We start from the raw sequence: 23,828 nt of genomic DNA, 5'->3' as shown, positions 1-23,828 counted from the left end.
TTTAGCAATTTGCTAATCCTAATAGGTTTCGTTTCATTATTCCTATATAATGGATGAACTTTGAGGAGAAAAATGGCACATTATTAACACTTCAATGATTGTCTACAGTCTAACGAAATCTACGAAATTCACACAAAGCATCATGGGACGTTCACTCAACTGCCATACACTATATAAGGATTAGTGAATGCGTGAGCAAGTGTGCGGCTTCATACACGGCTTCAATGTGTTACACAGAAAAGAAAAAGGAAAGGAGAGCAGCTCCAGAAGAAATTCAGAACACCAGATGATGAAATCTTCATCGAGGACTAAAAAGCAAGACCTTTTTTTTTGTGCCTGCAGGTGACGTGTTTACATTTCCTTTTTGCAGATCCACAGTAATGAGGCAAGAATAAAGATGTTTGTGATTCAGATGCACTTACTAAGCCACCAGGAATATCGCAGCACGTCTCCTGCTCGGACTGTTTACCATCACAGTAGATCACCATCCTCTGCAGGTCAAACTAGAGAGGAAATACGCACAGAGAGAGAGGGGAGACTGGTTGAATCAACTGTGATTTAAAACTTTAGAAACATGTTTAGACATTTGGGGTCATTGAGATCTTTTTATAACATGTTTTTAGAAAGAGATCTCTTGTTCTTCTTAATGCGTGTGATGCAAAGCTGAATTTTCAGAGTAGGTTTATTGTAGTTAACTATACTCATAAAGTGATCAACCTAACTTAAACAATTACTTGAAGTTAATTTAAATACTAAGGAAAAAACATGTTATTTAGTTTAATGTTATATAGCAATAAACAAAAGTTAAAACAAATAATAATAAACAAATGTGGTGTGTGTGTGAAAATGAATAAATCTACAAAAATGACATGTAATTACTTAATTTTAAATGAAAATGGAAACTAAACAAAAAAATTATGAACTATTAATAAGATAAAATGATTAAATGAATCTTAAGAAATCATTTTATATGCTAAATTGATGCTAGAGAAATGTAATTATTTAAAAATGGCAAATTATTATAAATTAAACTATCAGGTCTACGTTTTAAATAAATAAATAAATGTAAATTAAAATATGTCTGCATTATAAATTAGTTATAAATAAAAATAAATGAATGATTTAATTAATAAAAAATGTCTGCATAATAAGTAAATTAAATAGATAATTATAAATTAAAATATGTCTGCATTATAAATAAAATAAATGAATGAACGAATAAATATTACAATTAAAATATGTCTGCATTATAAATAAATAAATAAATAAAATAAATGAACGCATGAAATAATAAACAATTATAAATTAAAATGTCTGCATTATCAATTAATTAAATAAAATAAATGAAAGAATGAATAAATAAATAATTATAAATCAAAATATGTCTGCATTATAAATAAAATAAAATAAATGAATAAATGAAAGAATGAATAAATAAACAATTATAAATCAAAATATGTCTGCATTATAAATTAATTAAATAAAATAAAATTAATCAATAAAAATAAATGAACGAATAAAAATTATAAATCAAAATATGTCTGGATTAATAAATTTAATAAAAAATAAATAAATAAATAATTATAAAGTAAAATATGATGTCTGCATTCTAAATGAAATAAATAAAAATAAATTAATAATTATAAATCAATTATGTTTGCATTATAAATAAATGTAAAAATTCAAATTAAATAAATAATTATAAATTAAAATATGATGTCTGCATTATAAATAAAATAAATAAATAAATAAAAATAAATAAATGAATGAATTAATAATTATAAATTAAGATTTGTCTGCATTATAAATAAATTAAATCAATAAAATAAATGAATGAATAAATAAATAATTACAATTAAAATATATTTGCATTATAAATAAATTAAATAAATAAAAAAATAAGTAAATAAATAAGTCTTCAATTCTTAATCCTTAATTCTTCACTGCCACATTAATACATTTCCTCACTCTTAATGAATAAAAGTATGAATAAACCTGAAACACCAAATGCTTACATCAATAGGAACACTGTCATAGAGCCTCTTCCCAATGACAGTTTTTCCCTGGATGTCAATGTCTTCTCTTTCCTCGATGGGCAGCGTCTCGATGTGTTTGCAGTCCAGGAAGAGCGACACCGATTTGGAGTCCACCCTCATGCCGATCTTATGCCAGTTACGGTCAAACAGATTGTCCACCTCTGGGTTCCTAAAAACCGCCCGCACTGCATCCTTCGTCAGGCCCACAGCGTTATACTCCACCGCCCTGTTCTCTCCATCCAGACGGATCGACACCTGGACAATATTTGCAGAGTAAATTCAACAACAAAACACAAGAAATAATGCAGTTCAGGATTGTTATAATTGAGCATTTTTAAATATAATAATTTATACACATCCTTACATTTATACAGCGCTTTTCTGGGAAGGCCTACTCAAAGCTCTTTACATATTTTGGATCCACCCCCAGTCCATTAATTAATCCAGCAAGAGTTATCTAAATATTATCTTCAAGAGTTCACACTTAGCTGATAATCAATAAAGCGTATTTGGCATGCTGTCCCGGGAGAGAGCCCTGAGCTCATAATATCCTCGAGCCCGGGGCTCCCACCCATTAGAAGGGCGAGAGGGGAGTTCGAGCTCAGGTAGGTCTCGAGAACTCCCCTGCTTGTCGCTGCGTGAGAAGTGTAAACTAGGGTTGTTTCATTGATAATTTGTTTAGTCGATTGACTATGTTTTATGTTTTTGGATGGTGGGAGGAAACCGGGGGACCCGGGGGAAACCCACGCGAACACGGGGAGAACATGTAAACTCCGCACAGAAACACCAACCAGTCTGATAGGAGGTTGGACCAGTGGTGTTCTTGCTCTGAGGCCACAGCGCTAGCCACTGGGCCACCGTGTCGTCCGATCGGAAAAAAGGGGGAGGAAGTAGGGGTGGAAGGGGGCAGCTTCAAGACGAAGATAATTGGAGTGAAAAAATGCATCCGTAATCATCTAATGGGTAGGGATGGCTGACGTGAAACTGACGTTTCGACACAGTGTCGAGATCCAGAAGCGCAAGTGTTTCGAAACACTGCACCGAAGCATGATCCGAAACACCCAGGTCACGTGACTAAAGTGTTTCAAAACACCTGGTCACGTGACTAAAGCGATTCAAAGCATCGATCAGTTCAGAAGCGTTTCGAGACTTGGAGAATCTGCATTTGACTGACAGGGTCACATGTAAGCTTTTGACACGTATGGCCTGTGCGTGTGCATATTATTACAGACTTCATTTGACTTTTGGGTTCGAATCCCGACTTGTACAAATACTCCAAAATCGTGATTTTATGTATTTTAATCATGTTACTGTTTATGGTGTAGTCTAGATAGGATACAGCTACTGATACGCAATCAATTTAGCATCATTTTTGTAACTGTAAAACAATAATTAATATCTTACAGTACTGTGATGGTTGGATTTAGGGTTGTGGTAGACGTTATTAAAATACAATAAATGGGAAATTTAATGAATAATATAAATAATTCTTGTTAACTTCTGTCCACAACTGTATCTGATCTAGCAACAACCCTGTTTTATGACTGAAACAAGCTATATTTATTCACAAAGTGTTTATTCGGACGTCAGACCAATGTTGAAACAAAACGATACACAAACAAAGCATCTCAAACTGATATTAAAGCATTTCAAAATAACTTTATCAGCCTGGATTCGAACCAACAATCCCCACATGGAAGTCAGGAACCCTAAACACTCCACTACATCACTTGCGGATTCCAGCTTACAAAGTGGGGTTTAATACCTCAATCTGCTCAACTGTTCTTTGTTGAAACTGTTCCAGTGCAATACATAAAAAATGACCACTAGGCGTCACTGTAGAGTGGGGTTTCGAAACGTTTCGAAGCTTCGATACATTTGCTTCAACCGTTTCAGTGTTTCACGAAGCCTCGCTTTGTCCACCACTACTAATGGGTCAGATTACGGAGCTAATGAGGAGCCAGCCGTGTTGATCATAAGCACGTGATCCTCTCGAAATTAGTTTATGAATTAACCACACTTAAAATTTGTTTCGTTTTAGATCGCTTCATTGATGATTTTAATGATGTAATCCACACCTGGGGGATGCCATATTTGTCATAGACCTGCCACAGGTACCAGTCTTCCTTACGGGACGTTTTCCTGAACTTAAATGTGGTCACGAAGGCATATTCATCTGGCAGACCCTGAGGTAACACATCTCTGCAACACAACAAAGAAACCTCTGGTAATTGACAACAAATGGACAAAAATAGTTAATGACATCGTTCATCGGGTGTTTTCAACATGCATCCTTATTGTAATGTGTATTGGCTTATGATATTTGCTTTCACTTCACATGTTAAATGGGTTTGGCACAAACTTTTTATGATCAAAGATGAGTTTTTAAGAGGTTAAAAAAATGAGTTACTACAAAAAGAGTGGGGAAAACATGCAAATGTCAGGGGGAAAAAGTATGTAAAAGTAATATTGACTTACTCTGTTTTTTGGACAATAGGCAATGCACCAAGCCGGACGTAAGGAGTCTGACCAGGCTCAAATTTTTCTCCAAGAAAATCTCTTACGTTGAAGAACTCCATCAAATCGAAACCTGAAACCAACATGGGAACCAGAATTTCAAGAGTTCACACTTAGCTGATGATTGATTATAAGCAAGTTTGGCATGCTGTCCCGGGAGAGAGCCCTGAGCTCAAAAGGTCATTGAGCCCTGGGCTCCCTCCCATTTGTAGGGCGAGAGGGCAGCTTTGAGCTCAGGTAGATCTCGACAACTCCCCCTTTGATAAGAGCTGATGACTACAATGAATGCTACAGTATGAAGAGATATGCTGCTGGATGAGAGTTTGTCTGTAGTTCTAATTTAAGATTGATCAATTCACTTGTTGTGCATGTTTTTGGAATGTGGGAGGAAACAGGAGAACCCGGGGAAAACCCACGCGAGCACGGGAAGAACTTGCAAACTATGCACAGAAATGACAGCCGGCCTGTTAAAGGACTAGAACCGCTGACGCTCCTGCTGTGAGGCAACAGTGCTAACCACTGGGCCACCATTCCACCCTATAAAGGGAAAGGTGGAGAAATAGGGGTGGAAGGGGGGATTCTTCAAATCGAAGATGACTGTATTGACAAACCCTGGCTCTTTATAGTGGGTTAGGAATTGCCTGATTGGTGGATTATAGCTAATGCAGAACCAGCCGTGCCTAATCATAATTATGTGATCCTCTCGAAATTAGTTTATATATAAACTTCACTTTGTTTTATTATTTGTTTTATTTCGTTTATTAATTAAATAAACCTGTTGTAGATTATAATTAGCATGTCTTTCCATCTACGATCACTAGGTGGAGTCCATGAGACAGCTCAAAAAACATACTTTGTGCTAGGCTAGGCATATTTAGCAGAGCATCTCATACTTTGGAATGAAGAATCTAACAAAGGATCCTATCTCTTACTCATGAAAACAAGTGTCGCTTGAATCCACAGTTCACAATAATAATAAGATTGTATCAATATGGAAAAATGAAATAACAAGGAAGCAAAGGGAAATAATAATAATGAAATATAGAAGCATAATAAAATGACAAATAATAATCAAGAATTATCAAATCATTAACTAAAGATCAATAAAATTATATAATGATAATTGTATAAATGACAAAAAAATGATTAAATAAAATAATTAAATGAAGAATAAATGAATAAAAACAAATGAAAATAAAACACAACACAAATGAATGCTTGCTTGAAACAACACACACAAAATTGTCAAAAGGATTCTCAGATACTTAGATTCTTCAGGAGCAACTTACGGTAATTTTTTTATCATTTATTCATTCTTCATTCATTTTCTTTTCAGCTTAGTCCCTTTATTAATCCGGGGTCGGCACAGCGGAATGAACCGCCAACTCATCCAGCACGTTTTTACGCAGCGGATGCACTTCCACCCGCAACTCGTCTCTTTGAAACATCCATACACACTCATTCACACACATACACTACAGACAATTTAGCCTTCTCAATTCACCTGTATCGCATGTCGTTGGACTGTGGGGGAAACCGGAGCACCCGGAGGAAACCCACGCGAACGCAGGGAGAACAGCACTACCTACTGTGCCACTGCGTCGCCCTTTTTATCATTTATTGCTAACATAAAAAGATACAAAATACAATAATCACTCCAGATAAAGGTAACTATTTAATGTCAGTAATATGCAAAAATATTTGGCAACAAAGTGCCTGGATTGACCAATCAACTTCAAGTCAGAAAGTCATGTAATGGGCAAAAAAGGGCATCAATTCTAAACGAATCACAGTAAAGCAAATTACAGTCTAACTGCTCCACTTGTGTTTTACATGTTTTAAAATATACGCTAACATTTCAATTAAATGAAAGGATTAGCTTTACTTTCCACGATCTTACACACAAAAACCCATGCCTCTGGGATCCAGCATGACATCATTGTTCGTTTATAAATAGTAGATCTGTGTGCGCGCGCATGTGTGTGGATATCAGCCCACTAATTAATGCCTCAGATCTGTAGCCAACACTCATTAAACTGCACTTGCTGCACCAGATGTTCTTAAAAAACAACCTTTCATGTGCAATTATGTCACTGGCGCTCCTGCATAGGCGTGCGTGCGTGCGTGTGTGTATTGAGGTTGCCAGTTCTGGACTTCAACCGTATTATAGTGGCCAAACCAGGGCACTCCTATAACCAAATACATAGTCTGTAACCATGGGGATGCCAACAAGGGGCCTGGGCGTTACTGGAGAACCCAGTGAAGGGTGGATGTGTGTTTGTATGAAGCATTTAAGGCAAGGTTCTGCAGGTGAATAGGGTAGAAAAATAAAAAGAAATGTTTTTGTTAGGCTGGTTGAGAGTGTCTTTACATCCTGATAGTGTTCATTAAATTAAGTGGCTATTCATTATATGTACAGTGGCGTAGCGGACGGCCCCACTGAGCGTGATTTCCGTGACTGTCACCCATCCCTACCCCCCTCCCCCAACCACCAGTGTACGTGATTTCCACGACTGAAACATTTGCCCACTCAAAACATGTGGCCCGAACATTATGATAGGCTGTCCTTCCTGCCTGTCAAATTATGTAATTCCCTGTGTATTACCCTGTTAATTACTAACTGTAATATAAAGTTTTCTTTCTGGTGAACTTTATGTGATGTATTCTAGTGATACTTTCTAAATAATGCATTCAGGAGGTTTGGCTTTGGATTGAGATTTGCAGGGTGGGACCAAGCGACAACCTCCTGCTCTCCCTCGGGAAGCCAATACGGAAGTAACTGAAACTGCAATTCATTAAAATTCCGCTAGTCCTGGCTCCATAATAGAGCAAATTGCAATTGAGCCCACTGTTAGAATGGCCAACTTTACAGCAGAAAAAAAGGTGTTTACAGCCTGGTACAAAGAACGATTTTGTGTCATATAGCTATTATTACCCTCCATGACAACTGTGAGGGGGGTGAATTTTTTTATAACTCATCCATTTCCTTTATATAAGGTTATATTAAGTTTGCATAATTAAGGGCGTGGCCACTTGAGTGACAGCTAGGTCTCGCTGGTCGCCGTCACTTCACCTCAGCTGAATCCGGCAGATTAGCCACTGATCTCGGCATATTCATCCTATTTTTGTTTTGTTTTATGTGGCTTTACACAGTCAGCTGCCTTTTGGACTTATTTCTTACAATTATCAGATGATATGGGATGCTGTGTGCACTTAATTGTGCTCACAAACCATTCACGTGGCCTCGTTTCCCATGTGAGTAAAGTTATATACTTATATACCATCTCTATAAATGTATTTGTTTTATTTAAGATCATTTATCATTAATATTTTTCTTTAGACCCGTAAATGTGACAGATTGATTAGCTGTAGGCTCTAGAACAGTCATCTGAAGCATTGTCATACAGTGTTATGCTGGAGTTCACAGACTATTTTTGAAGTGTTTGGATGTAATTCGCGTTTTCCTCCTGTAGAAAAACGTCATAAGAACAATGCTTAGTGGCTCAATGTATGACTACAGTGTTTTTAAAAGTCTAAACACTTTATTGATATAGTGTACAGCCAAGCACATGTGGTCAGAACACAAACAAGTATAATTCCAGAATAAAGACGTTATTCTCTATGTGCAACCGAACCAACGCTGGTGAAAGCAATGTGGTTTAATCAAAAAGCAAACTGAGCATCTTCGCGTGTGCGCAGAGAACCCAGCGCCTCTCGCAAACGCTGCTCTTCTGCGGTGCGAGTCCCGGTAGTTAACATGCGCGCCAAAAAGCAGGCTACTTGCTTGTCACGCGCCGCTCATGCGTAAGTATTTTTTACGTTTTGTCAGTTTAGTGGCTAATCTGTACGAATTTGTACGAGTTCAGTCGTACGAAATTGTACGATTTTAAAAAGGAGGCGTGGCACCTAACCCCACTCTAAACCCAACCGTCATTGGAGGATGAGCAAATCCTACGAAAATGTACGAATCAGATCGTACAAATTCATATGAATTAGCCACTAAATCAAAAAGTTACGAATTGCCCTGAGATTGTGTTGGCGTAACAGCCTTTTTTGTTTAAACAATATCATGGTGATCTTACTAAGCATGCCTCCTGATAGATTTTTTTGGATGAAGCAAAAAGGAGGGATGACAAGTCAGAGAGGTAAAGTGCCCCAGTAGAGCTTTATGTTTAGCAACGGCCCTGTCAGACTTCCACTTTTTTCTTGTGCTTGAATGTTAAAATGGCCCTCCTATGAACTGGCCCCCTACCAATTTGAGTTTGAGACCCCTGCCTTAAGATCTCACATCTGTTTTTAAGAATGTCTTATATTTTTGTATTACGAATACAATTAAAAGTATAGCATATTACCTGCATCACTTTATTATCCTGTTTAAAAGTAGCAGCCATTTCTCGCCATTTTCAGTCAAGTTTTTGAAGGTAAACACATGAGATGTGCTTGTTTAGTTACATTAATCGTGAAAGATATTAATATATTCAAAGGAAAAATGTAAACTATTGAGATAATTAGACATGGATTACAAGACAAGAACCAAAAACTTCACTAGGCAAGAGCTGGAGGTTCTTATCTTAGCAAATTGATCACAATGAAGGAATGATGCTTGCTGTTTGTTCAAACTACTTAAATAAAATGAGCTGAAACAACACAATTCTTGAGATTTATTTGGCAACAACGTCATTGTTTTATGTTCAATCCACTTCAATTTGCAAAAACTAGTAAGTTAACTTAATTCCTTCATATTGTCCGAGCAAAAATCGATTGAACCCAGCATTTTTTTTATGGAAGATTGCTACCCTGCTGAAAAATCCAGCTTAAACCAGCCTAGGCTGGTTTTAGCTGGTTAACCTTCCTGGTTTTAGAGGGGTTTTGGCCATTTCCAGGCTGGTTTCCAGCTATTTCCAGCCTGGTCTTAGCTGGTCAGGCTGGGAGATGACCAGCTAAAACCAGCTTGACCAGCCTAGGCAGGCTGGGAGCCCAGCCAAAGCCAGCTATGTCCAGCTTAAACCAGGCTGGTTTTAGCTGGATTTAGCTGGTCATTTTCCAGCCTGACCAGCTAAGACCAGGCTAGAAATAGCTGGAAACCAGCCTGGAAATGGCCAAAACCCCTCTAAAACCAGGCTGGTCAACCAGCTAAAACCAGCCAACCAGCCTAGGCTGGTTTAAGCTGGATTTTTCAGCAGGGTAAAGATTGCTAAACAACAACAGCCAATGTTAATAATAATCTAAATGTCAGTTTGGGGATGTTATTTTAGGATGTTTTCTGTACCTCAAAAACACTTTATAAAAAGATATAACATCTCAAAATTAACATGTGCATTAAGTGTTTTTTCCATGCAGTGTCTGGCCTTGAAAGCAGCTTCAGTACATGAAACACTGATGGTTTGTGTATGCGACGGCTCTGTAGAAAGATCTATTTCACTCATTGAACTTTTGTGTTGTTTTCTTAGGGCAGGTGTGTTCGTGTCAGCAAAGAGGCTCCTTTAAACAGTCTAGAGGCAATGATTATTTAAACTGAAGGGTGTTTGGAGTTAGTGGTAATGTGAGAATGTGACAGTCTGGGCCAGTGTGTGTGTGTCTGCAGTGAGTAACAGGTGGCAGAGAATGTGGGAAGCAGACACTCTGTAAACAGTCAAGCACAAAAAAAAAATGCATAACATAACAAAAGTAACACAAGAATTAATATTTTTCATATTTCAAGCTTTTTTGTCGCATTCTCGAAGCATGTCAGTCCCTCATGGTTTCAGCCAGGCCAGCATTAGGAGGCCGTTCACACACTGTTGTGCTCCATCTGTGCTGTTTTTCTTAATTGACATCTTTGGCCATTATGGGAGATTTCAAGGCTTATGCAAGGTCTTGTGACATGAAAGCTGTATCAAGCTAACAAAATTGCTCTCAAAACCATGGACAAACTAGAGGAATTTATACAGTCTGGTTTACCCGGAGTAGGTTCTCAAAAGAATAGTTAATAAAATAAAATAATTTTTCTGCAAAAATACACTAAAATAATACACATATATGTAAGTACACACAATCTTTTATTTATACAGAAATCTAGTTTATAATTATAATTATAATTATAAACTATTTTTATATATATAATTATAATTATGTAGAAAATGGACTTACTTTTCTGCCTGTATTCGCGAATGGCACTCGCGAAGGAAATTTGAGATCTCGAAAAGCGTACACAGTGACCTCTGGCGGATTTGCGAAAACAAAAACTGCAGAAAAACGTGCCGCCGGGACGTATTTCGCGGCCACCAGAAACGTTCTGCTGACTGTTTTTATTATTCTGTATTTTATTACTTTTATTTCTAGCAGTATTTATTTATTTTTTACATATCAAATAAAAAACGTGCCGCCGGGACGTATTTCGCGGCCTCCAGAAACGTTCTGCTGACTGTTTTTATTATTCTGTATTTTATTACTTTTATTTCTAGCAGTATTTATTTATTTTTTACATATCAAATAAAAAACGTGCCGCCGGGACGTATTTTGCAGCCTCCAGAAACGTTCTGCTGACTGTTTTTATTATTCTGTATTTTATTACTTTAATTTCTAGCAGTATTTATTTATTTTTTACATATCAAATAAAAAACGTGCCGCCGGGACGTATTTCGCGGCCTCCAGAAACGTTCTGCTGACTTTTTATTATTCTGTGTTTTCTTACTTTTATTTCTAGCAGTATTTATTTATTTTTTACATATCAAATAAAAAACGTGCCGCCGGGACGTATTTCGCGGCCTCCAGAAACGTTCTGCTGACTGTTTTTATTATTCTGTATTTTATTACTTTTATTTCTAGCAGTATTTATTTATTTTTTAACATATCAAATAAAAAACGTGCCGCCGGGACGTATTTCGCGGCCACCAGAAACGTTCTGCTGACTGTTTTTATTATTCTGTATTTTATTACTTTTATTTCTAGCAGTATTTATTTATTTTTTACATATCAAATAAAAAACGTGCCGCCGGGACGTATTTCGCGGCCTCCAGAAACGTTCTGCTGACTGTTTTTATTATTCTGTATTTTATTACTTTTATTTCTAGCAGTATTTATTTATTTTTTACATATCAAATAAAAAACGTGCCGCCGGGACGTATTTCGTGGCCTCCAGAAACGTTCTGCTGACTGTTTTTATTATTCTGTATTTTATTACTTTTATTTCCAGCAGTATTTATTTATTTTTTACATATCAAATAAAAAACGTGCCGCCGAAACGTATTTCGCGGCCTCCAGAAACGTTCTGCTGACTGTTTTTATTATTCTGTATTTTATTACTTTAATTTCTAGCAGTATTTATTTATTTTTTACATATCAAATAAAAAACGTGCCGCCGGGACGTATTTCGCGGCCTCCAGAAACGTTCTGCTGACTTTTTATTATTCTGTGTTTTCTTACTTTTATTTCTAGCAGTATTTATTTATTTTTTACATATCAAATAAAAAACGTGCCGCCGGGACGTATTTCGCGGCCTCCAGAAACGTTCTGCTGACTGTTTTTATTATTCTGTATTTTATTACTTTTATTTCTAGCAGTATTTATTTATTTTTTAACATATCAAATAAAAAACGTGCCGCCGGGACGTATTTCGCGGCCACCAGAAACGTTCTGCTGACTGTTTTTATTATTCTGTATTTTATTACTTTTATTTCTAGCAGTATTCATTTATTTTTTACATATCAAATAAAAAACGTGCCGCCGGGACGTATTTCGCGGCCTCCAGAAACGTTCTGCTGACTGTTTTTATTATTCTGTATTTTATTACTTTTATTTCTAGCAGTATTTATTTATTTTTACATATCAAATAAAAAACGTGCCGCCGGGACGTATTTCGTGGCCTCCAGAAACGTTCTGCTGACTGTTTTTATTATTCTGTATTTTATTACTTTTATTTCCAGCAGTATTTATTTATTTTTTACATATCAAATAAAAAACGTGCCGCCGAAACGTATTTCGCGGCCTCCAGAAACGTTCTGCTGACTGTTTTTATTATTCTGTATTTTATTACTTTTATTTCTAGCAGTATTTCTTTATTTTTTACATATCAAATAAAACACGTGCCGCCGGGACGTATTTCGCGGCCTCCAGAAACATTCTGCTGACTGTTTTTATTATTGTATATTTTATTACTTTTATTTCTAGCAGTATTTATTTATTTTTTAGATATCAAATAAAAACGTGCCGCCGGGACGTATTTCGCGGCCTCCAGAAACGTTCTGCTGACTGTTTTTATTATTCTATATTTTATTACTTTTATTTCTAGCAGTATTTATTTATTTTTTACATATCAAATAAAAAACGTGCCGCCGGGACGTATTTCGCAGCCTCCAGAAACGTTCTGCTGACTGTTTTTATTATTCTGTATTTTATTACATTTATTTTTAGCAGTATTTATTTATTTTTTACATATCAAATAAAAAACGTGCCGCCGGGACGTATTTCGCAGCCTCCAGAAACGTTCTGCTGACTGTTTTTATTATTCTGTATTTTATTACTTTTATTTCTAGCAGTATTTATTTATTTTTTACATATCAAATAAAAAACGTGCCGCCGGGACGTATTTCGCGGCCTCCAGAAACGTTCTGCTGACTGTTTTTATTATTCTGTATTTTATTACTTTTATTTCTAGCAGTATTTAATTATTTTTTACATATCAAATAAAAAACGTGCCGCCGGGACGTATTTCGCGGCCTCCAGAAACGTTCTGCTGACTGTTTTTATTATTCTGTATTTTATTACTTTTATTTCTAGCAGTATTTCTTTATTTTTTACATATCAAATAAAAAACGTGCCGCCGGGACGTATTTCGCGGCCTCCAGAAACGTTCTGCTGACTGTTTTTATTATTCTGTATTTTATCACTTTTATTTCTAGCAGTATTTATTTATTTTTTACATATCAAATAAAAAACGTGCCGCCGGGACGTATTTCGCAGCCTCCAGAAACGTTCTGCTGACTGTTTTTATTATTCTGTATTTTATTACTTTTATTTCTAGCAGTATTTATTTATTTTTTACATATCAAATAAAAAACGTGCCGCCGGGACGTGTTTCGCGGCCTCCAGAAACGTTCTGCTGACTGTTTTTATTATTCTATATTTTATTACTTTAATTTCTAGCAGTATTTATTTATTTCTTACATATCAAATAAAAAACGTGCCGCCGGGACGTATTTCGCGGCCTCCAGAAACGTTCTGCTGACTGTTTTTATTATTCTGTATATTATTACTTTTATTTTTAGCAGTATTTATTTATTTTTTACATATCAAATAAAAAACGTGCCGCCGGAACGTATTTCGTGGCCTCCAGAAACGTCCGTGGAGGTACGTTTTCAGAATGAGCCTGGGTTGAGTTTATTTGCACCTCTGAAAGTGTATGATGGTAAAAATTAGAATAATGTATCCAGGTGTTCTCAGTGCACATTAGGAGTTTAATGTATTCACTGGAGCTGTTTGTTTGATTTCACACCATGTTCAATTCTTCCTCCAGCTGTTGGCGTCTCATCGGCTCATTTCCACCAATCTCTGTTTGTCTCTGTGTCTCCATGCGCTAGGCATGACTCTCTCTCCCAGTAGCGTTTCTAAGCCTGGAGGAACCTCGCATGGCCAACAGGACCTGTAATTTGGGCCTGGCGAGTGAAAGCATATAATCACGAGCGAGTCTTAATTTAAACAGTGAGAGAGAGAGAGCGAGAAGGGCTGGAGCGGGTTTGTGGCGCGGCGCAGATGAGCGAGTTACGATGCAGGTCTTTGATCCAAACACATGGACACTTTAGTTTGGAACGCAACTCTATGGAAACAAGCCCTCTGAAGTGAAAGATGTCACCGCGTGAAAACGCTACGACAACGCTTTAACATAGTCACAGTGGGTCAGCGTTACAAACATCGATATGGTTAAAACAAGTGTCTTTGATCCAGACATATGCGCTAAACTGATGTCCTGATGGGGTTTTTTCCTCACAGCATTTAATGCATAATGTTTTAAAGGGCACCTATGATGCTAAATCAACTTTTGAAAGCTGTTTGGACAGAACTGTGCAGGTTTAGTGTTGTCCACAGTCATACTGGAGTGATATAAACACAAGAAGTCTCTTTTTTAAAAATTCCTGATGTTAAAATAGGATCCAAACAAGGTTATTATAGTTAACGAAAACGAAAACTAGAATAAAAAAAAATTCGTTATTAAAAAAGAAACTAAAAATGAGAGTTAAGAAAAAAAAACTAGAACTAATTGAAACTGAAAACTGAAACTAACTAAAATTATAGCAAAAACATCTTTCTTCAAAAACATTTACTTCGTTTTCGTCTTTGTAAATGTATTTAAAACATACCGTAAGCCTTTTAGAAGTAAATCTACTTATTTCGTGCTGCAGGTGTTTGGCCTGTACGGCACCTCAGAGTCTGTAATCCTGATGCCATTGGCCAGATCAAGCTGGTTCTCCTCCAGTCATCCTTGCTATTGCTCCCGCGACAAAAACAATGGCTGGACATGACAGCAGCACGATGACAATATTAAATACGACCCGAGCAGACATTAACACATACTGGGTTGTCGCTGGGTTGTGGGCATCCACTGCGTAAAACATATGCTGGAATAGTTGGCGGTTCATTCCGCTGTAGTGACAGTTGATAAATAAGGAACTAAGCCGGAGGAAATTTAATGAATGAATGTGAGAGCGTGAAGGAAGCTTCATTGAAATTCTGTAGGGGGCGCTATTAAGTCATTTTACTAGTTACCATTGCTCCCTATATCTTATATTACAAAAATAGGTTTGATTCTCAGGCAGTGAGTAAATAAACCAAATAAACCCCATCCCTTTGGAGAGGATATCTTCCAAATGCACTTTAAATGTATTTTCTGAAAGTAATTCCATAAAGTTTTATTAATAGTAGCCTACTGTATAGATATTAATACTTTTTTGAAGTTATATGAACCATGTAATTGAATTAGTGCAGTACTTACAACAGACCAATGAACAGCAGACCAATTTATCTGATGTATTGCAAATGTTAATAAAAAAATAAATAAAACAGCTTGCAAAAGTGAGACACTTTCAGAACAAAAGACTGAGGAAAAACTTTGAGAAAAGTCGGTTTCAGACACACATATGTTGATTGATGAGAATTCAGAGACCGCTTTTGGAAATGCGATTGACTGTATTCCCACTTGAACTTTTCAAACCTTCAAAACATATCTTACACATTCCTCAAACTGCACCAGATATTTATCTACATTTTGGGGGGGGAAGGGTGGGCAAATCATCATTTATGAGGACACAATCAGGATTTCTACAGGTTTCATCAAGTCAAATATAAGACTTTTTAAGACCTATTTCAGTCCATTATGAAAGAAATTTCAGACTTACACAAAGCTAAATGCTAAGGATTTTTCCTAATGGCCAGTTGAAACGTAAAAAAAAATCATTAAAAACAAATGTTATTGTAAGGAAGATAATTAAACCATGTCGTTAAATACAGGTAATAAACTTTTGTTAAACGTTTGAGATAGAATAGTGTTAGTCTCATTGCGTATAAATTTACATGGACATAAAAATTATTCACAACACAATATTTCAGATAATTTAAGGCATTAAGACCCTGCGGACACCCTGATTGTAACACAGGGAGTGACTGAGACAACTGAAGTTCGGATCCACGTGCAGGTTTATTCAAAGTCAGGAAAGCAATGGTCAACACAGGTGCAAAAAGATAAAGGCAGTCCAGAATCGTAGTCAAACACAGGCGAGAGGTCGGAAGGCAGGCGGCGAACAGGGACAAAAGTATAAACGAGAATAGGGTCAAAACACAGGAAACCAAGACTAGGAGAAACGCGTTGTAATGTCACTTTACAAAAAACAAGAGTCGGCAAGGGAAGTGAGTGTGTGTGCTGTTAAAGTAGTGTGTGTCATTAGTCCAGAAGCTGCATCAGCTGTGGGAGTCTAATCAGTGGAAATGAGGAAGCATGTGTGCGTACGGAGTGCATGTATGAATATGTAGTCCATGAATGGCGGATTTGTAGTCCATAGGTTATTGTGAATGAGATCCAGCGATCTCAAGTGAGTGAATGTTTGTCCATTTTGGCCTTGCTTTAGCAATATGCAGAAACAGCATGCAGATGTTGGCAGCTTCAACATCTGTGACAATCTCATGATGTGAACCTGGAATTTCCCTGAAGATTTCGCTTGTTGTTCTTGTGAATATCACAGATTACGGGAGCAAGACACCGTAATTAACACTTACAGCCACCAAAGGAGGAGAGATCCAGTCTAGTCAGTGCAATTCGAAAGAACCGCAGCCAAACAGATCTAAGCAGATAAAATGATCGAAGCAAAGAAGAATGCACAGTGACCCACAAACATTCAGACGCAAACCTTAAAACTCAACTCAATTCCCATGACAACACTTGTTATCATTGTTTGTAGTATAATTACAGACAAGCAGACCGCATCTGAGAAAAGTTTGAAAACGATGCAAAAAAAGCAGTATTTTACATCATAAATATAGATTTTAGCAATTCCAGCATTACCAATGTGACATTTGAGCTTGACAATGACCATGACAATGAGTTCACTGTACTCAAATGGCCTTCACAACCACCAGATCTCAATCCAATAGAAAATCCAAGTAGATCAGCAATTTCTGAAATAGTCAGACCAGCCCGTCTGGCACCAACAACCATGCCACGTTCAAAGTCACTTAGATAACCTTTCTTACCCACTCTGATGCTCGGTTTGAACTGCAGCAGATCGTCTTGACCATGTCTACATGCCTAAATACTTTGAGTTGCTGCCATGTGATTGGCTGGTTAGAAATTTGCGTTTACAAGCAGTTGGACAGGTGTACCTAATAAAGTGGCCAGTGAGTGTATGCGAATTAAATTGCACAACCCAAAAGAAATAATGCTAGTCTAATAAGAGTTTTTTTTATTTCATTTCAGCATTTATGAGGAAAAACGTGCCTATGTAAGTGACATCTCTCCGTTACGCATGTGACAGATGTGTAATTGGCAGATTGGTTGAGTATTTTAACAGTACTGTAAAGTACAAGCCTACACAAACAACTAAGAAAGGGTTTTGCTATTTTGGTGAAAACTTTTTTTATGGCAAGGTTGAGGCATTCATGGCAATTGCTCATTTACATTTATTTTCAAAGATGTAGAAGATAGATTTTATTCATTAATCAAAGTTTGGGAAATACAGTAGTGTCTGTATACGCCACTGAATCAGTGCTTCTACACCACTCACACACACCACTATACAGCTCCAGATTGTATAGTCATTAGCAAGCACAGGTAGGCTCTTTTTCTCTGTTTGAGTCTGGTTTTTAACTTTAGGTTGATGAATTTGAGTGGGCGTCTCGCAGAGGAACTCAGAACCCCCTGAAGACCCAAACACAACATCCTCCAGATCTGTGTAATCACTAAAAAACACTCCACGTTTCTCAGAACCGAGAAGGGCAAAAGATCTCTTATTTCGAAAGCTCAGTGTCTCGCTGCGATGTTTCATGTTTTAAAGCGCAACCTTCAGGGAAAACAAAGCTTTACTTCTGATCCAAAGGCACTTTAAATGTAGAAACTAGGTTTGTAGTTTGGGGTATTAATACTTGTATCCACAAAAAAAAAAAAAGACTGGGAGTCTGTATGTCAAAATCATTATACCGTGCCCTTCTTCGTTTATTTTTGACCTTTAATCGGAATACAATACGTTAGGGATGATTTTCTTGTAACTCTGTAACTGTGTAAGGAGGAAACGTTTGCATTTCATCACATCTTAAGATGAAACAGAAACAGTTTATAGTGGTGTGTATATTAAAATATCATAAGTGTCGCACCAATAGCCTAGTGGTTAAGTGCGCCGACATATAGCACCATGGTGCTCACGGCGACCCAAGTTCGATTCCCGGCTCGAGGTCCTTTGCCGACCCTTCCCCTCTCTCTGCTCCCAACAGTGCATGATAAATTGAGTTACTGTCTCCTGAAAGTAACATTGATTCTGAATAGGGTTGCACAATGTATCGAAAAAGTATCGTTATCGTCAAAATAGTACATGAAATATCCATATCGCAGAGAAGTGCAATAAATTAAATGAATTTTATGTGCCAAGCATTTGAGCACTGCATGTATAGGTTGTTTTTACAACAGTGCATAGTAAAAATTGAGTAACTTTCTCCTAAAAGTAAAAAGGGATTCTGAATGTCTGCACAATGTATCGAAAAATATAATTATCGCGATAATAGTATATGCAATATCCATATAACAGAGAGCAGCAATAAATTAAATTAAGTTTATGTCCCAAACATTTGAGTTCTGTATGCGTAGGTTGTTTTTACAACAGTCAAGTAAATGTCCACTAGATGGAGGTGTTCCATGATCTGGTATTTGTCTGGAGTGTCGAACAGGCGCGGTGTTTTGCCGTGATTACGTTTGGACCAGGTGTGGAGTGTTACCTCTGATGTGCGTTTGGATAAAGACCAAGAGAACAGGACTGCGGGTGTTCATTCTTCCCTCTTCAGCCAGTTTTTTTTTGTTTTCTTTTCTTTATATTTATGTATCATTTCACTTAATTTTTGATTAAATGTATTTAAGTTGATTTGAATTTCTGGTTTGGATATTTATTTGGTTTTGTTGCTACTTCCTTGAGCCAGGAGGTTGTAACAGTCTCCTAAAAGCAAACAGTGATTCTGAATATGGCCGCACAATGCATCAAAAAAATATTGTTGCCGTGATAATAGTATGCAATATACATATCGCAGAGAAGTACACTAAATTAAATACATTTTATGTGCCAAGCATTTGAGCACTGCATGTATAGGTTGTTTTTACAACAGTGCATAGAAAAAATTTAGTAACTGTCTTCTAAAAGTAATAAGTGACTCTGAATATGGCTGCAGAATTTATCAAAAAGTATTGTTATCGCGATAATAGTATATGCAATATCCATATCGCAGAAAAGTGCGAGTAATTAAATTAATTTTATGTGCCAATCATTTGAACACTGCATATATAGGTTGTTTTTACAACAGTGCAAAATACTGAGTAACTGTCTCCAACAAGTAAAATTGATTCTGAATATGTTTGCACAATGTATCGAAAAACGTATTGTTATCACCATAATAGTATATGTAATATCGATTTAACAAAGAAGTGCAATAAATTTAAATAATTTTATGTGCCAAGCATTTGTGCGCTGCATGCATAGGTTGTTTTTACAACAGCACATGATAAATTGAGTTACTATCTCCTAAAAGTTAAATAAAGTGATTCTGAATAGGGCTGTACAATGTATCGAAAAAGTATCTTTATCGCGATCATAGTATATGCAATATCCATATAACAGAGAAGTGCAAAATATTTTTAATAAATTTTATCTGCCAAGCATTTGCGCGCTGCGTGCATAGGTTTTTACAGCAGCGCATGATACATTGGGTTACTGTCTCCTCAAAGTAAAAAGTGATTCTGAATAGGACTCCACAATATATCGAAAAAGTATCATTATTGCGATAACGGTATATACAATATCCATATCACAGAGAAGCGCAATAAATGTAATTCATTGTATGTGCCAAGCATGTGTGTGCTGCATGCACAGGTTGTTTTTACAACAGTGCATGATAAATTGAGTAACTGTCTCCTAAAAGTAAAATTAACTCTGAATAGGGCTTCAAAATGTATCGAAAAAAGTATTGTTATTGCAATAATAGTATATGCAATACCCATATTGTAGTGCAATAAAATAAAAAAATTATAAGTCCCAAGCATGCATAGGTTGTTTTTACAACAGTGCAAGATAAATTGAGTAGCTCCCTCCTAAAAGTAAAAAGAAAGTGATTCTGAATATGTCTGCAGAATGTATCGAAAAAGTATCATTATCGCGATAACAGTATATGCAATATCCTTATCACAGAGAAGTGCAATAAATTCATTTCAGTTTATGTACCAAGCGTGCTGGATGCCTAGGTTGTCCAAATCTGACCAATCAGATGGGGGCTTTACTAACTTTATCCCCACCTCTCCAGTAGGTACTGTTAGGCAAAACTAGAGTTGAAGTAAATTCTAATGCCAGGAGACATGAAGAAAATGACAACAGCCAGTAAGAATCAGAATTTCTACAGAGGTTTTCAGTCATTTGTGATGTTTTAAAATCTTATTATTATTATTATTATTATTTAATTTTATTAGCTCAGAAAAAAAATTATTTACGGTTTATTTTAGTCTGATCATTACATGAATAAATGATTTTTTAAATTGCTGACTACCCTTTTTTAAAGGTAGAAATATCATTATCGCAACACAACAACATTGCTTATTTTTCCAGTATATACAACACTAATTCATTGCCAAATATGCTGTCAGTCTTCCTGGAATAACCTATAGGTTCATAACTATTTGAATAATGTCAGATTTATGGTCTTTACTACCACAATCTAACAGTAATCAGTAACATTTTGATTTAGTGGCTAATTCGTATTCATTTGTATGATCTCATTCAAAAAATTTTGTATTTGCTCATCCCTCAATGAGAGGTATGTTTAGGGCTTCTTGGTTGAGTGAAAAATGGATTCAGTATTCTTACCGAACTACAACTCCCAGAACTCTTTTCACTCATCAACTCCTGCCACAGCTGACAATAATCTGAACACTCACACACAGACACAGCTGTAGCTCATCTTCACTGATTACATGGACTATATATACACTTTACTTTCACGTACACATCGCTGAGTCTTGTTTATCCGTAATCCGTTTGGATTACCTTTATGCTCCTGTTTTTTAATCATTTCCTGCATAACTTCTATTAATAAACTGCATGTGGATCCACACGTCTGTTGTCAGCATCCTATCGTTACAGTAAGATTTGGCTCTTTACTGGCTGCCCATAAACAATGACTATAATGACCCTCAAACACTAGTTAAAGCTGAGGCCTGGAAGAGTTTGGTTTATGTTGTCAAAATATCGAGAAGTGGCTGAAGGGGTCAAATATAAATTGTAAGCCCTTCCAAAGAATGAAGACTTCTACATTAAATACATTGAAACCAACACTTTTGATACTGTTCACAAAGTGAAGTTTCATAAACTAATTTCGAGAGGAGCACGTGATATGATTGAGCACGTCTGGCCACTCATCTGTAATCAGTAATAATCCAATCAGAGTGATCCTAGTTTACTATAAACGGATCAGTTTCTTCCTACTGCTCTATCTTCGTTTGGAAGAATCCCCCCTTCCACCCCATCTCCTCCTTTTCCTCCCTTTTCTAAAGGGGGAGCTCTCGAGACCTACCTGATCTCGGATCTCCTAATATGCGTATCGACCTTGCGGAAGCTTTATACGCCAAGCATATCTAAGTGCGAACTCTTGAAAGCTGAAATTCTGGTTTCAGACTCATACTGTAAGAGGTAGACAAATCAAAACAAACAGGGCCAACTGACCAATCACAGTGGAGTAGGCATATGGGAAAGGTGGGGTTTACAAAGATCAAAAGGTGGGGTTTATAAAGATCGAATCCTTGAACTAACCATTTTAAACATAATTTGAACAGCGAATAAATGTAAGTGCTTTTAAACTGAGCCGAATGCATTAATTATTCCTTAACATTAACATTTTAATTGCCATTTCATAATAATTCAAACCAATATTTAATATGACCATTTCATAAGACGCAAACAGTGGATTGATTCAATGCTTAGGTGCTTTCTTGACATGTTTCCCACCAGCTTATTATCGTAAAAACATGCGATCATTACCTGGGACCTCCGTCAGTCCAGCACTGGTGCTATTCGGTCTAAAACGCCCCGCCTGGACTTTCATATTGGGACACAGAACATCTGCGGAATGAAAAAACAACATTATGAGTGACCGTATTTTTGGTTTGTATAACATTGTGAACTATACAGCACTCCGCGGGTGTTTGGATTATGAAGAACATTTATTTCCACAGTTAGAAAAGTCATATTTTTAGCCTTATTTTACTTTTATATTTAAAGGTGCTGCAGTCTGTCCTTTATTAACAGTACAAGGGTCTCTGGAAATGTTTTAAACATCTGCACTTATGAGAGCAGACTTCATCATTAATTCATACTGGGAAATGTAATTTGACATTTTCTTGCACTGGCTGGCTCCTTGTGCCCAGGCAATCTGCCGTGGTATTTGCCAGTGACAAAACCTTTTTATTCTGAAATATTTAACATTTGAATGCTTTATGTTAAGACTACAAACATAATTAGGATGAAAATGGATTTAGATAGTGCTGTGAAAAAAAATCACCTTAGCGGGACCTCTTTTCTTTCTGATGAAGGCTTATCTTTCTAGCATAGAAAATAGCAAATGAGCTTCTTAATATCGCACGTGTTTTCTATATTCAAATAGAGACATCTGAAAACGACTTAATAACATTAGAAACTGGGCTCAAATGTTGCCATCAAAGATCATTAAGACCAGATTGCAATATACCGTACACATACTGTATACACAACAAAATTAGAGAACAACCTGCAATATACTGTTTAAATATTCATCAAATTTTGCTCTTCACTGTAAACGTGATTATTTAATTAATTAAAAAGATTTATTTGACTCACTACTTACTTACCTTCAAGATGTTTGAGTTTCTTCTGTTGAACACACAAGTGAAGATATTTTGAAGAAAGCTGAAAACCTGTAACCACTGACCCTTATAGTAGGAAAAACTAATAATTCACTATAGTAGTCAATAGTTACAGGTTTCCAGCTTTCTTCAAAATATCTTCTTTTGCGTTCAACAGAAAAAAAAAACTCAAACAGATTTTGAACAAGTGAAGGGTGAATAAACAATGACAGATTTTTCAATTTTGGGTGAACTATCGCTTAAAAAATGAGTAGATCTTGCCTTAAAAGTGACAATTGACTTTTTTGAGTTAGCCCATTGTAACTTGGAACTATTAAGTTGACTTAACCTAATTTTTATAAGTATACACACAGATTTACAGGTTTACTCACTTTAATCAAATTTTACAGTGTTAATGTGTCAAAAACGTTCTCAAAACTGGTTTGTATTGATTTTTAAAGCTTTTCATAAGAACTAATTTCTGAAATGTTTCTACGAATAAGAGTATGAGCAGTAAACATTCCTCAGCTGGCAGATAGCTCTCCGCAACTCTCACATGGTCACCCAATCAAGCTAAGAAGGGCCGCGCCCAGTCAGTACCTGGATGGAACACAACATAGGAAAGCTACAGTAGGTTACTGGTGGAAGTGGTGTTAGTGAGGCCAGCAGGGGGCGCTCAACCTGTGGTCTGT

At 36.5% G+C, this 23,828-nt stretch overlaps 1 protein-coding gene across 1 annotated transcript in view; it reads right to left on the bottom strand.

Annotated features, from left to right (window-relative positions):
- Positions 1-23,828, bottom strand: part of col22a1 (collagen, type XXII, alpha 1) — a 132,275-nt gene that overhangs the window by 84,525 nt on the left and 23,922 nt on the right. Inside the window, exons 4-8 of the mRNA XM_056479361.1 lie at positions 22,298-22,378; positions 4,515-4,626; positions 4,115-4,238; positions 2,016-2,291; positions 423-503 (exon numbers count right to left, since the gene is read on the bottom strand). Of these exons, the coding sequence (XP_056335336.1) occupies positions 423-503; positions 2,016-2,291; positions 4,115-4,238; positions 4,515-4,626; positions 22,298-22,378 (674 nt within the window). The remainder of the gene's footprint in view (positions 1-422; positions 504-2,015; positions 2,292-4,114; positions 4,239-4,514; positions 4,627-22,297; positions 22,379-23,828) is intronic.

Source organism: Danio aesculapii, chromosome 19 (assembly GCF_903798145.1).
Source record: "Danio aesculapii chromosome 19, fDanAes4.1, whole genome shotgun sequence".
Taxonomy (NCBI): Eukaryota; Metazoa; Chordata; class Actinopteri; order Cypriniformes; family Danionidae; genus Danio; species Danio aesculapii.
This window is presented reverse-complemented; position numbering and strand designations above follow the sequence as displayed.